The 14622-nt window shown below is 47.2% G+C and overlaps 1 protein-coding gene across 1 annotated transcript; it reads left to right on the top strand.

The window, feature by feature from the left end:
* The first annotated feature begins 624 nt into the window (after positions 1-624).
* slc9a8 (solute carrier family 9 member 8) lies at positions 625-13689 on the top strand. The gene is made up of 16 exons (XM_062562290.1): positions 625-964; positions 1427-1608; positions 3034-3114; positions 4113-4171; positions 7922-8005; positions 8544-8645; positions 8728-8762; positions 9155-9298; positions 10687-10822; positions 10911-11016; positions 11105-11221; positions 11417-11499; positions 11607-11718; positions 11993-12213; positions 12296-12442; positions 12873-13689. Exons 1-16 carry the CDS (start codon positions 771-773, stop codon positions 12984-12986), a joined length of 1917 nt encoding a protein of 638 aa, XP_062418274.1. The 5' UTR covers positions 625-770; the 3' UTR covers positions 12987-13689.
* The last annotated feature ends 933 nt before the right edge of the window (positions 13690-14622 follow it).

Genomic DNA, 14622 nt, shown 5'->3' with positions numbered 1-14622 from the left:
TTAAAGGTCAATTCTAATAGTTTAGATAGTGTAATAGTGTAGGGTAGTGTATTCCTCATAGACCACAAAGTTCCTGTTTATTTTGTTTATGACAGACGTAATATTCAATAAATCTGGACTCCTCTAAATACTAATAAGTGATCTCTCATTACAGCCGTACTCATTAATGTCTTCATGCACTACATTACATGTCATTTATCTGACGCTTTTATCCAAAGCGACTTACAATAAGTGCATTTCAAACATAATGATACAAACCCCTCATACAATGAGTATGTAATAGTTATGACATACACAGTACAATTTCTTATTTATGTTACTTGTTTAATCTATGAATACGTCCATCTCAATTCGTACCCATCTAAGGATGCAGGTGTTAATGTTTTGTTTTTTTTTTTACATGTGCAATTAACAGCAAGTGCAGCCTACAATAAAACTCCAGTGTCCATGAAACAGCAGGTGTAAGGCTGACGCGACATTACAAAGGCTCAGCGGAAATCGACTCTTCATTTACATAATTAAAAGTAAATAATATCCACTGTGACGAACAACATATACATGTGATCGACAGCAGTAGAATCCAAGTGCCTTCTTTTCGTTTCCTCGCTATTCTGTTTTTTTTCGCGCACATCGTAAAAAACTACATCTCCCATGAGCCACTTCTCAGGCCGGAAGTGAAGCAACGACGTCAACAGGCGCACGGCGTCCGCGCACCATGAAACGTCCAGTCTTTTCAAGTGTTTAGGGCAATAAATGCCCGGGTCCCGAGGATGAGAGGCATTGGCCGGAACGTTTTGTTGTTTTCCTCCCTGCTGTTACTCGTCAATGATTCCGTAACGAGCGAGAAGGATGACGCGGGGCACCGCGAGGCTCGTCCGGCTGAACCACGGCAAACTGTATCCGGACACACAGAGGGAGACGGGCACGGTCCAGTCGACCAAAAGAAGGATGGACAGTCCGGCGGGTGCGTTGAGACGAATGTCCACTACGTCCTCCTCAGCCCGACCGCAGATAGCTAGCCGTGTCCTCGGCTAGCTAGCTGTAGCCTCACCAGGAGCGTTAATGGTGCTAAAATGACATACAGTACCGCAAGCTAGCAGAGGGACACTTAGCCAAGTTGACCTACAATATGGTTTAAAGTGATACGTAAAGGTGGAGTCTCTGTTGTGTCGTCAGGTGTCATGACTCCTACGGTTAAAGTCCGTGAGCTTACAGGTGGTTTGACACTTCACACTATGTTTACTTTTACTATTAATATAACATATTTTGAAGTAGGGATACAATGAGGAGAGTCTGATCTCTCCAATTAATCCCTTCTTTCAAAAAAATAACGTGATATTAATGATTCAGTGATGTGTCCATCTTTCATCTCTATATTGATCACATCCGCATGCTTTTCCTCCTGACACCCCCCCCCCCCCTGCAGAAAGTCCAATGACACCGGAACCTCCAGCAACGAGACCCTCCACTCCACGAAACCCGCCGCCAAGCCGACCACCCCGGCGCCCCCCACCGCCAAGCCCATCCTGCCCGTGCAGACGGGGGTCGAGGCCCAGGAAGAAGAGCAGTCCAGCGGGCTGACCATATTCTTCAGCCTGCTGGTTATTGGTTGGTAGTCTCACTGGTGCTCGACGCAATGTAATGTAGTAACTTAAAACGAATAATAATGAAGGGCAAATGTACAGCAAATCAGATGTGTGTGTGTGTGTGTGTGGCAGTTCAGGAGGGGGGAAATGCATTAAAAGGATGTGGCTGCGCTTTATTACAGTGTGTGTGTGTGTGTGTGTGTGTGTGTGTGTCCGGTGATGGAGAGCTTCTTGAGACACAAAGTGTCCTTTATGTGCTTCTCTTCACAGCAGGTTAAGTCACATGTTTTACGACTGTAAGTCTCACATACGGTTTCCCATTAGACTCGTTCGCATAATGACGTTACTTCATTTTGAACCAAATGGTTTGACCTAGAAAACATTTAATAAGTTGCAAAAAAGCAGAGCATGCAGAAAATTGTAGTTCTTTGTCATTTTGTTCATTTGTCGGTTTTGGGGGCCCCCGTGGAAAGAAGCAGGAGTGTCTGTGAGCACCACGGTCCCAGTAGAAAACCTCATTTTACTCTCAGTCCTGGTTCTCCTGCGCCTCTCTTCCCTCAGCGTCTGGTGAACATACATGATTTCATCTGGTTTTACCAGACAAGTACTAAGAAGAACCGTATAGGAACCAACCATCTTCTCTCTGATGCTTTTACTGATGCAGGTCATGTGATGGGATCTGGGTTAAACTGTGACGGCTCCACAGAGGAACAGGTCTAAAACAGTTAAAGGTTCCCCCATGGTGTCTTTAATACAATCTCTCCAGGGGTTCGGCTAAAATGGCCGAGATTAATTACGCGAGGCCACTGCAGCGTACAAGCTAGAAACCACACATCATAAATAGCACTTCCGGGAAACCGCATTTACTTTATGCGCTTTAATTAGGTCTGAGTTCATCTGCTTGGATGAACGGACCTCTGCTGCACTGCATTTCTGCCGCATGTTTAAATTGCCGCTTACTTTTCTTTATTGTGGCCTTTGGGGTTTGTCATTGTAATTATGCTAATATGCGTGTGCACTGATTTAGCACAGTGATGTACGAAATTGGCTCTTACTGTCACAGCTGAACGTTATGTTTTAATTGGGGGCAATTATCTTTATTGTACAGTCTCTGGAGTATGACTTTAAAATGTCAGGGATCTGCTTTCTACTCATATTTATGTCAAGCAAGTGTATATTTACTCATTTGCAGAAGATGTGTTCATAGACTAATAGTATGTGGATGTGTCCATGTAGATGAAGTCGGGGCTGTGCAGGTTCTCGTGGACATCCCTGTTCTGTCTCCAGTGGTTTGTGTCAAGGGAAGCAGCCAGAGAAAAAGACTGTAACGCTGATTGATTCAGGGACTGTTTTTGGGGCTGATCTGAGTTCACGTGACATGGTGTTTGAGACGTGGACAGATTTGTCCTAAATATTCATTCGGCATTCTGTGCTCTCCCCTCCCCAGGTATCTGCATCATATTGGTGCACCTGCTTATCAAGTTCAAGCTGCATTTTCTCCCAGAGAGCGTGGCTGTAGTGTCTCTCGGTGAGTACCTCTTACGTAACGCGCTGCTCGGGGTCCAGGAATGTGCAAACATGTACCGATCTGCCAGGTTGGGTATTCCAAATATCTGCTTTTTTCCCTCACAAAGCCATGAATTCTGAACATTGGGTGACACCAATTCAACGTTCTTGTTTATTGTGTTTAAATATTATTCAAGGTTTTAAAAGCCTTGGTTTTTCTATTCTAGAATTTGATGTTTAAATATGCAAATTAGGCAACATGTACGGCACGTTTTGATGAATAGACAGTAATGTGATTATGATTCATTTTTTTCCCCCATTAATCTAAAGGATAACGTATTATTGAAGCTAACGTGTATAAGAAAGAGCTTTCTAGGAAATCCATTTTTTCTCTGAGAGGTACAAATGCTGAGACTGATTTGGTTGTTTCCCAGAATACTCTCCTTTTTCTTGGTTCTTATTTAGAGCTCTTCTAAATAATGCACTCGATGCCTGTTCTCCTGATTTTGTATCTTCCACCCGGGGCTCCTCCTCTCCCTCATGTTTCAAACACTTTTGCAGACAGAAGTGAATCATTCAAGTGAAATACTAGCTCCGTGCCCTGAAGCCCTGGTTCCTCAGGCGGCTCGTGGGACAGACGGCGTCTCCAGGCTGCGCTTGCAGATTAGGAGGACCGCTCTTCCTTCCTCGTCCCTCATTGTCTGCTGTTTCCTGCCGCGCTATCTCCTCTTCCATCTGCCTGTACATCTGATGCTTATGCTTCATTTCTTTATCCTTCTCGCCTTTTGTATTTCGCGTTAACCTCGCCCTTTTCTTTAGCGTTCTGCTGGGCGGTGGAACAAGGAAGCGGAAGGCCCCTAGGGGGACTCGCTCAGAGACGGAAGGGATGCGCTACACACTAGAAATTCTAAAACACTAAAACGGCTTAACTCCATCTGTATTCTGGTTGTATTTAAAATTTCATACAAGTTCGTAAAATATTTAAACAGAGGTGTTGTTTCTCTTTTCTGCTCTCTCTAGGGATTCTAATGGGAGGCTTCATTAAGATCATTGAGTTCCAAGAACTGGCCAACTGGAAGGTATAGTATGACTGCTCACGCCCTGCTTCACTAGTCCTCGTGCCCACACCTCTCTTCACAGTGGAGACCTGCAGGCGCCACCTCTCACAAACTACAGGGCGTTCGCATCCTAGAATTTTTAATTCATCCAGAAAAAAAGAAACCTCACATTTTATGTACATCTACTCCATCGTAGACCATAGAGGAACTCCCACGGTCACATGACTTCACGGTAGACTGTAGAGGAACTCCACCATGGTCACATGACTTCACGGTAGACTGTAGAGGAATTCCACCATGGTCACATGACTCATGGTAGAGTATAGAAGAACTCCCATGGTCACATGACTTCGTGGTAGACCATAGAGGAATTCCACCATGGTCACATGACTTGAGGGTTCCAGAACTATGCTGAATGACAACTATTGTTCTAGTTTATTGGTTACTCGTCTCATTTGGACTCAACCAATTAGAAAAATCCTATTGCGCGAACGGAAACTGAGAAAATGCTCATGTTTGTGTATTTGGACTCGTTCCGCAGCTTTCTATTAACACAATTAAAAGTTTACGAGAAAAAAAAACAGTTCTTGGCTTCGAACATTAAAGAAAATCCACAAAACGTATTAAAAAGCGTCGCTTCAGATCCACAAAGTTCGTAGAGTCAGCTGCAAACAATGTTTGTATTGAAAGCATAATGCATGAAGCCCGCTCTTATATCCCCACATCTCCCACTTCTCCCCCCGCTGGAACGTCCCACTTAAACCCCCAAATAAACATCTGCCCGCCCTCTGCTGTAGCATTCCATCTCTTCTTATGTTTGAATGTCACAGATATCATCTCTCCATATCTCCAAGCTGTTACCTGCCCATAATAATTATCAATCAACCCCCACCTCCCCCGCCCCCCTAGAGGCCCTGTGAGCCCTTCTTGTTTTTCTTCTCTCGTCCTGGTTCTCACAGCCTTTAATTAACATTCCTTGTTCTCTGCCAGCGAGGGAACGAATGAACAAGAGATGTAGATGCAGAGTAAAGGGGGGGGGGGGGGGGGGTGCAGGTCGTGTCAATGCTTCTTGCACACTGGGGCCCATTGTTTTTGATCCCGGAGGCCCCCCTGGGGTGTTGCTGAGTCATCGGCACTACTAGTAACCGGAGCCCCTCCCCCTCTGTGGATGTGAAGCTGTGGGGGTTCAGTGGCTGCAGCTTTAAGCTCTTGGTGTTTGTTTCCAGGACGGAAACCGTGACGCTTTTAATCCAGAACCACAGGCGGGTTGGTTTCCAGTTCTGCTGCTTTTCAACTAGAGGCATTAAGGGCGCAGGTGGTGACCTCTTGTTTCGTGTGCACCTCCTCTTCCTCAGCCCAAATATTCTTGTTTCCATTTACTGGGTGCAAGAAGGACGTCCACAGATACCCCGCCCACTTCTGCATCCAGTCTGTGGGTCAAACACAAGGCTCCAGAAGCAAGAAACGCTTCACTATTGGTCAACTGAATCATGCACTCACAAAAAGTCCAGCGCGCTCAGTCCGAACCCCCCCCCCCCCCCCCCCCCCCCCACCCCCCGTGATGTGCAGCAGCTTCTCCTTCAGTGACCTGGCTATGGTAAGTGCTCCGGCCCGCGGGAGACTTCAAAAGACCCCGGCCGTGATGCAAATCCATTATGTCTGACCTATTTGTTTTCTACAGGGAGGGGGGAGAGAGAGAATTATTCTGGCACTTACACTCCGCTCTGTTTTTTCGCCACCCGAGTTACATAATCTTCTCTTTTTATTATTCATTCCAATCATTAGCCCAGGTCCGAAACGCTGCCCCCCCCCCTCCCCTCCGGACCCTCCTCCGCTAGCACACGCTCGGTTTCCCGGTTTCCAGGGCCCTCCGGGGTCGCCCCCCAAAATACCACCAGGGTTCAGAAGGAGGCGGCATCCTGTCATCCATTCTGCCGCGTGGCTCCTGGGTGCTGACAGCCTGCTCATCTCCTCTTCTTCTCCTCTTCTCCCGCTGCGCTTCCTCTGGCATTCATCTTTTTTACATTGAATACCTGTCCTCTGTCGTCTTCCTTTAAACAACAATAAACATTGATAATTAAATCAACCGATTTATTTTTTAGCATCCTTGGTAGTGGTAACGGTTCCAAACGCTTGCTGGTTTGGCTCTGGGGTATAAAGTTGGACATTTTAGGACCTCAATGGTGCATGGACCTTCATCAGAGCCCTACCTCACATCTATGCAAAGCACTAGCTGCTGGTATCTTTCTAATTTAAATATGTGGAGATGTGCATGCACACAGGAATATGTGGAGAAGCATGTAGCAGCATGCTGTAGAGCTTGGGGCTCGCATTGAGGACGCTCTTGTGTCTCGCGTGTTCATTTGCTTCTCGCCCCGAAGGCCGGAAGTCTGGCAACGATAAATGTCACAGAAAGAACTGGCAGTGTCCTCGCCGGCCTACTTTCCCTGAAGTTTGAATGCATAATATGACAACGTATACAGAAGCGTAGCCGTGTCACTGTCCTGTGGAGGCCACCCACGGTGCCCGGCCCGTTTTTAAGAGCTGAACTGCATTCATTTAACCTTTTTATATGCATCATAGGCAATGTGTGGGGTTATAAGGATGTCACACAGAAGCGATTACAGGCTTTAAAAAACAAAAGATGATTTGACGGGGCGTTTAATAATCCTCAATGCAGTTTTTTTTAAATCTTGGATGCTTTGGAATTGATCTGGTTAAAGGGGATCCAACACTGTGGTTTAGTCTGCAGCTCGTGGATAAGGGGGCAGTTTGAGGATTAAAGCCCTGCTCATATCTGGCCTCTGAGCAGATCCTTATCTTTACCTCTAGATCATATCTCCTGCAGTACTCGCAGGAATATATGAAATACTTCAAATTTAATGAAACAATCAGCGCCACACTATGGGATTAAATCTCAGCATGTCAAAGGATTATTTTATCATGTGTTCTAATGACGGCAGTTGGCTGTTAATGAGTTAATGAGGTTACAGGACACTGCAGACGTCATATTCATCCACATTCTACTCATGTTCAAAATGTTCTTTTTGTAGCAGATTAAAAGTTGATGGGGGGGGTTATTGTGATGGAGGGTCGGTCTGCAGCCAGCTGACATACCCCCCCTCCCCCCCCCCCCCCCCCCTTCCCGTCACACAATGAGGCAGATTTTTGATGAGGCAGATTTTTGGCTGGACGGTGTCCAGTGCAGCATCGAACCCACGGCACAGAAATAGTTTTCTCCATGAACGTTCACGAGTTCACAACGGGCCCTGTGACCTTCCTGACCGGGTTAATGCACGCATACACACACACGGCGCATTGTGCACATTGGGATGTTGCGACAGCACGTGATGCCTTCGCCTGATCTTGGAGGCCGGCCCGTTTTAGAGAGAAGCAACAATGATTTCTTTATGTGGCTGAAATAAGGCGTGTGCGCGTGTGGCTGCAAAGTTCTTTAAATGTTGGTGTTTGAACGTATGAGTGGGCGGGCAGCTTTCCCCCTGATGTGCGTACAGTATGAGGTCAGGTGACCCGGCCTCCATCGGTTGTAGATTAGAAGGGGATATTGCTGCAGGGATTGCGTAGTGGTTTTAATGGTTTGGTGACTGCAGCACAGCCTCAACCAGACTGAATGGGTCAAACAGGTCATCTTGGAAATGTAACGTTTCCATTTTTGCTTGTGCGTTTGTTATCGTTGACCCCTGACTGTTAGCTTAGCAGGGCTACCTGCTTGGATTGCATGTGACTTTGTCTCCGTCCCTCTCTGCACAGGAGGAGGAGATGTTCCGACCCAACATGTTCTTCCTCTTGCTGCTGCCGCCCATCATCTTTGAATCTGGATACTCTCTCCACAAGGTACGACATGTGTGTGAAATAAGGCCCCGGCCTTTATGAACGGGACTCACTCAAAAGGGCAAACCAGCATAAGTATGAAAAATAATATCATATTTCTATTTTTTGTCGAGACTAATCTGGCCATAAGTACAAAAAAATATATAAAATGTCCATAACTCAAGTCGTCTTCAGTAGAGCATCATGTTGATTCAGTAAATAATGGTCCATTTAGAGTCAAACAGACCATAAACCAGTGGATGCTTTAGGGCGGGGCTTACTGGGACTGACAGCCTAATCTAAGATGGAGGTCGTCCCGTGGGGACCAGCCAGGTCTCGATTTTCCAGAAACACATTTTGGAGTTAGTCACTTTTTTTGTGATTTTCCTGCAGTTTTCTGACAATTAAAAAAAAAAAAAAAGTAAAGAAAATTTTGTTCGTTTGCTGGTTGCCAAAGAAAATTGAAGATGGCGACGGCGGTGACGCCCCAAAGACTCCGCCCTCTTCTTACATGATAACGTCACTTTAACACCCGTGTGTGCGTGCGCTCATGTATGTTCAGGGGAACTTCTTCCAGAACATCGGCTCCATTACTCTCTTCGCCGTGATCGGCACGGCCATCTCGGCCTTCATAGTGGGAGGAGGCATCTACTTCCTGGGTCAGGTGAGCCTCTTAAACAACTCTTCTCCTGGAACAGCTGGTCGCGGTGTAACGCAGTGTGTGTGTGTGTGTGTGTCTTCCTCAGGCCGACGTGATCTACAAGATGTCCATGACTGACAGGTGAGTCCCTCATTCTGATCTACAGATTTTCTTCTCTCTATCTTCGATATTATTCTTCTCACAACTGTTAGACGCGCATTTTAACCCACAAATTCCACCCTTTTATTTTTAACAAAACTTCTCCAAGTTGTTTCTTTACTTAAGTTGATGCCACAAACTTGGTTCCTGTTGCTTTCCTCGCTCCATGTTTACCTGGTTTTGTAGCAGGTTGCACCGTCAGACACTGATTGCCGTAACGTTTGATCGGCGCTAAATCCTGTTAATATTCATGCGTTCTTAAAGATAGAAGAATCTTTATCGGTGAAGGACTTTTGATCCCATGAAGACGTTTGAATGTCTGAACGACTCATTCACGAAAAATCAGACTTATTTTTTTTCGTCTCCTCCCGTAGCTTCGCCTTCGGCTCGCTGATCTCGGCCGTGGACCCCGTGGCCACCATCGCCATCTTCAACGCCCTCAACGTGGACCCGGTCCTCAACATGCTGGTGTTCGGCGAGAGCATCCTCAACGACGCCGTCTCCATCGTCCTCACCAAGTAAGACGTCCGGACGGCTCGAAGCCAACGGGGCCAGAATTTATGTGTGACGGGTGGAAACGAAACGTTGGGCTGAAATCCCCCAATTTGAAGCCTTTGGTGCTTTCTTTCTGATGGAAGCCTTCGTCAGGCTCCGTGACGATGGGAAGGATACGTCTGAGGATGCAGCGTAAATTTCTGTCCTCTTCGAGCCCCCCGACTTCTTAGTGTAGAAAACATTGAGTGGGGGCAGAGAACCAGTGACCTATTTCATTATCATTTGCACCTGTGCTTTCTAGGCGGAGGGCGTGGGAGCATTTAAAGCTGGGAAGTATCGAAGTGCATTATTATTGTTATTATTACTACTCTGTCTTTCAGGGTGAGCAGGAGGTGCTCGGGCTACATCTCCATTCTTCTGTCTCTGGCTAATTAGTGTATTATCTGATGAATGTGTCAGTTTCTGCTTCCTTGTCCTCGGTCTGAGTCAACCCGGAAGGAGAGTGTGTGACAACAAGTGTAGGGAGCGTCCGTTCCGAGAATCGCACTTTGCACAATGGTTAATCAAGATTGTCCAGTATCAGGCACTCACGCACAGACACACAAAGCCTCGACAGACTGGTTTGACGGGAACCAACGGCTCCTCGCCGCGTGATCTCGAGTGTCCGCGCCAACAAAAGCACGGCATGAATAATGGATCGGCGCCTCACGCGCGGGCCTCCCCTTGAGCGCCGCTCTCTTCGCCCGCTAAGGCCGTTTCATTATTATAAAGCTCCACTGCTGCTGGATAACATTTTTTTTAAAAACCTCTGTAGATTCTCATGTCAAACAAGACGTGTATTTATCGCGCTTTTATTTTTGGCGAGGCAAAAGCTGCCTGATTTAGTGAACGGTTCCTCGGCCTCTCACCTCAAGTGAGATGAGTGGAACCCGACCGGTCAGCACATTCTCTCTAAACAGTGTTGTTTGGCACATGTTACCTGAATGAGTGCCAAACTGAGACATGCGGCTCACAATTAAGTGACCTGTCATGACCTCTGGGATTGTTGCATCAAACTTGACAACCTCGAGGCCAGAGGCTTTATACCATCATACATTCTACATCATAGCCAACAAAAACCACATCATTTAAGCTAGAGATAACTAGTGTCCTTATCTTATCTACGATGTTATGTTTAAACGTAGGCCTTTCTGGGAACAGAAGTTGCTTTCTGCCCTTCAAGGGAACAGCGCTGACTCGGGTGTCACACGGTGTTCTTTTTGGTTACTATTTTCCGGTTAAGTCACCAAACACCACAGCGGTTCTGTAGCGGCTCGGCGATTTGTTTCTGTGGCGGAGTGTTCTGAGTGTTGCTGCCCTCTGGGGGTCAGGAGGTGTAACTGGTATTAAAGCGTTCGTTCTGTCCCCGCAGCACGGCGGAGGGGTTTTCCCGCTCGGACAACTCGGCGACCGGCTGGCAGACCTTCGTCCAGGCGCTGGCCTACTTCCTCAAAATGTTTTTTGGTTCGGCCGCCCTGGGAACCCTCACCGGACTCATCTCCGCTCTCGTATCCGGACTCCTTCGGCGTGCGGCGGCTTTGAACTCGTGTTTGTGTACATTCATCTTATGTCAAATGTCCTTAACGCACTGATCAGTTTCTAAAACACTTTGATCTGAGGAAGACTCCGTCGCTGGAGTTTGGCATGATGATTATCTTTGCGTATCTTCCTTATGGCCTGGCCGAGGGCCTCAAGCTGTCTGGTGGGTGCACACACACACACACACACACACACGGGGTCTACCTTCCCTTGGCATCTTTCTAATGGCGTGCTCTCTGTCCCCCCCGCAGGAATCATGTCCATCCTGTTTGCGGGCATCGTGATGTCTCACTACACCCATCACAACTTGTCTCCTGTCACTCAGATCCTCATGCAGCAGACGCTGCGCACCATGGCCTTCATGTGTGGTCAGTGGGCCACGTCTTACTCCCCTAATTGGAGTCAATGTAGAAAGGGGTGGAGTTTCAGAGAGATGACAGAGGCGGGGTTTAAGCCGTAGACGCTGCGTTAGCTTCTTTTATGATGTTATGATGAAGCCGGTAAGCGTTTGATTGACGGGTGTTTTGTCCAATAAAGTGATGTCACTTCTGCTTCCCCTCCAGAGACCTGTGTGTTCGCCTTCCTTGGTCTCTCCATCTTCAGCTTCCCTCACAAGTTTGAACTCTCCTTCGTCATCTGGTGCATCGTAAGTGCTCCTGCTCATGTTCTCTGAATACTGTGTTGGATTACCCCCCCTCCTGCCCCCCCCCCCCCCCCCCCACACACAACACCCGTTGTCCTCCCTCTCCGTAGGTCCTGGTCCTTCTCGGCCGAGCCGTGAACATCTTCCCGCTGACGATCCTGCTGAACGTCTTCAGGGACCACAAGATCACGCCCAAGATGATGTTCATCATGTGGTTCAGTGGTGAGGCGCCAGGACGTCAGCGCTTTGGTCTCTGAGGACGTGGTCCTCAATAGAGTCCAGAAATCAGTTGATTGTGGATAAACACTGTGTTCATTTTGGCTGATCGATGTTACACATCACAGCAGTGAGCTTATGAGTCAAAATCCTAAAACTAGTACATGCTGATGTGTGGTGCAACATGTCAGTAACTAAACGTCCATACATTGTAACACAATAATAAATGAATAAAACAATTTAGCTCAGGACGCATTCATCCTCAACACGTGTTCATCAGGGCTGCGAGGCGCCATCCCCTACGCGCTGAGCCTCCACCTGGGCCTGGAGCCCATCGAGAAGCGCCAGCTGATCGGCACCACCACCATCATCATCGTCCTCTTCACCATCCTGCTCATGGGGGGCGGGACCATGCCGCTCATCCGCCTCATGGACATCGAGGAGAGCCAATCGCGGCGCAAGAGCAAGAAGGACATCACCCTCAGCAAGACGGAGAAAATGGTGAGGGCCCGAGACGCTCCGTCGGCATGGATACCAACGGTTCATTTCACCTGACCACCCCCCCCGGCCCTTTTCTCTGCAGGGTAACACCATCGAGTCGGAGCACCTGTCGGAGCTGACGGAGGAGGAGTACGAGGCTCATATCTTTCAGAGACAAGACCTGAAGGGCTTCATGTGGCTGGACGCCAAATACCTGAACCCCTTCTTCACCCGCCGGCTCACCCAGGAGGTGAGGCCTGCACCGGGGATGGGGGTGGGAGGGGGGGATTCTTAGGCTGTTTCTGCAGCTCAGTCAGCACAGGAACGACTTCTGGTACTCAAGGAAAAAGAATCCGACTCTGATGATTTGAAGCGTCATGAACTTTGTTTGATTCAGGGGTAAAAACATGTCACAGCTGATGTAACATCAGCTAAATATCCAAATCTGGTCCTTTCATCGGTTCGACACATCGCAGTCCCCACGACTCCTTCACAATAAAAACATGCCGTCAGGCTGTATGAAGTAGTTTCAGTTATTGTGATTCACTGAATCGAGTAACAAGTCCCCAAAACGATTCTCAGCAAGACATTCTAAGGAGTTTCTTTTCCATCTTCATCATTCATCTTGTCATCTGCGCCAATGTGTGTGTGTCTGTGTGTAATGTGTGTCCTTCTCGCAGGACTTGCTGCACGGACGGATCCAGATGAAGACTCTGACCAACAAGTGGTACGAGGAAGTTCGGCAGGGCCCCTCGGGCTCCGAGGACGAGGAGGACGAAGCCGAGCTCCTGTGAGCCGGCACAGCGTCCTCGGTCCGGCAGGGACGAACAATGGGCAGCGTGTGTGTGTGTGTGTGTGTGCACACGTGTGCACCACAGAGTCTGCCACACACTTAACGTGTCAAAGGGAACTCTGTGAGCTGAATGTGTCAAATCAAAGTGTGACTAAGTGAATGAAGCCGCTTCGTTGAGGCGAGACCTTCTCCAGGTGTTTCCTTCATGCTCCATGTGAAGCAGCACTTTTTAACGTCTCCGTGGTTCTTCTGATGCTTTTACTTTGCTTCACCAGAAGGCCATTTTCTGTTACTGTTTTTACGTGGGACTTGTGTTTCCGCTCATATTCGCTTTCCTGAGATTTAATTATTACAGTCTCTCACATTTGAATGCATGCGTGTGCGAGATTAAACGGGGGGGGGGCGAGGAATGCAGGTAATCTTAACGAGGAAGCTCACGGGACATGAATCAAACCTCCTGGCTGCGGTTTTATTTTCAGTCAAAATGTGATTTCCTTTATTTCTTTCTTCACTAACGAAGATGAGCGGCGATGAATGTGTGGGTGACGATGTCTGGGGAATGTTGATCTATTTAAGTGTTTGTGGGATAAAATGCTGTTTTTATAAGCTCTGAATGCTGCAGGATCATAAAAGGGGGGGGGGGCAAAAAGGGAAGAAGAGTGTGTAATACAACACTGACAAATTAAATGTTTTATTCAATTCTACCTTTGAGTTTCTGATCCCTATCATGAGGTAAACTTGTTTATGAAACTGAACCTGAGCTCAGACTCCTTATGCACCACCACACAATTTAAATAATATTAACACTGTTTCAGTGATAATTCCATTTGTGTCTCATTAGTGCAGGTAGATGTGTTGTCATTTTAATACATAGAAAGGTCATTGTGTTGTTCCCTTGAGGAGAATATCCGGTGACCTCTGACCTCTCAGGAGACAAGCCCCCGGGGTCTCATCTCGCAGGACCAGGAAGGTGGGCAGGATGTGTTTGTGTGAAGAACGTGGTGCTTTAATGATGGAAGGCTGGACCAACCTCTGCAACTTCAATAGACTTCAATAGATCTTTGTAATGAGAACGTACGACCAGAAGGGGGGGCTCTAAAATCACAAAAAACAATCAAAAGCTACGTCATCTACCTTTTATTTAGCCAGTAACTTCCCCACTGTGATCTATGTACCTGTGATGATAATAATGCATTCATTACTAGGGGAAAGAAGTACAATTTAATGAATGAGAGTAGATATTAACATGTAGAGGAGCATTTATTATTTTACAATATGCAAATGAGACATTATATATAAGTCTTTAAGGTAAAGTAGCACGTGACTGTTGGATTTCGCTGCCACTATCGATGTTTAACAGCTCGGATGGAAGATCCGAGCGATTATTAATTAATATCTCACACGCTGGGAGCTGTACGTTACCCGCGTGTGATTGTATGTGCACGCAAACGTGCACGAGTGATGGATTCTACGGTTAGCAGCAGGCATACGGAGCACAGCAGGGGGGTCACTGATTGAAATGCCTCGTGTCATGATCATTTACACGTTTCCATTGATCAGTTCAAACGAATCTGGAACATCGGTATTCATCCCTGAAGATGGTCATTTTAAGGTCATCAGGCAGGAAGCATTCAGGT

This window comes from Pungitius pungitius, chromosome 1 (assembly GCF_949316345.1).
Source record: "Pungitius pungitius chromosome 1, fPunPun2.1, whole genome shotgun sequence".
NCBI classification, from domain to species: Eukaryota; Metazoa; Chordata; class Actinopteri; order Perciformes; family Gasterosteidae; genus Pungitius; species Pungitius pungitius.
Note: the sequence above shows the minus strand (reverse complement) of the source record. Positions and strands in the feature narration are given on the sequence as shown.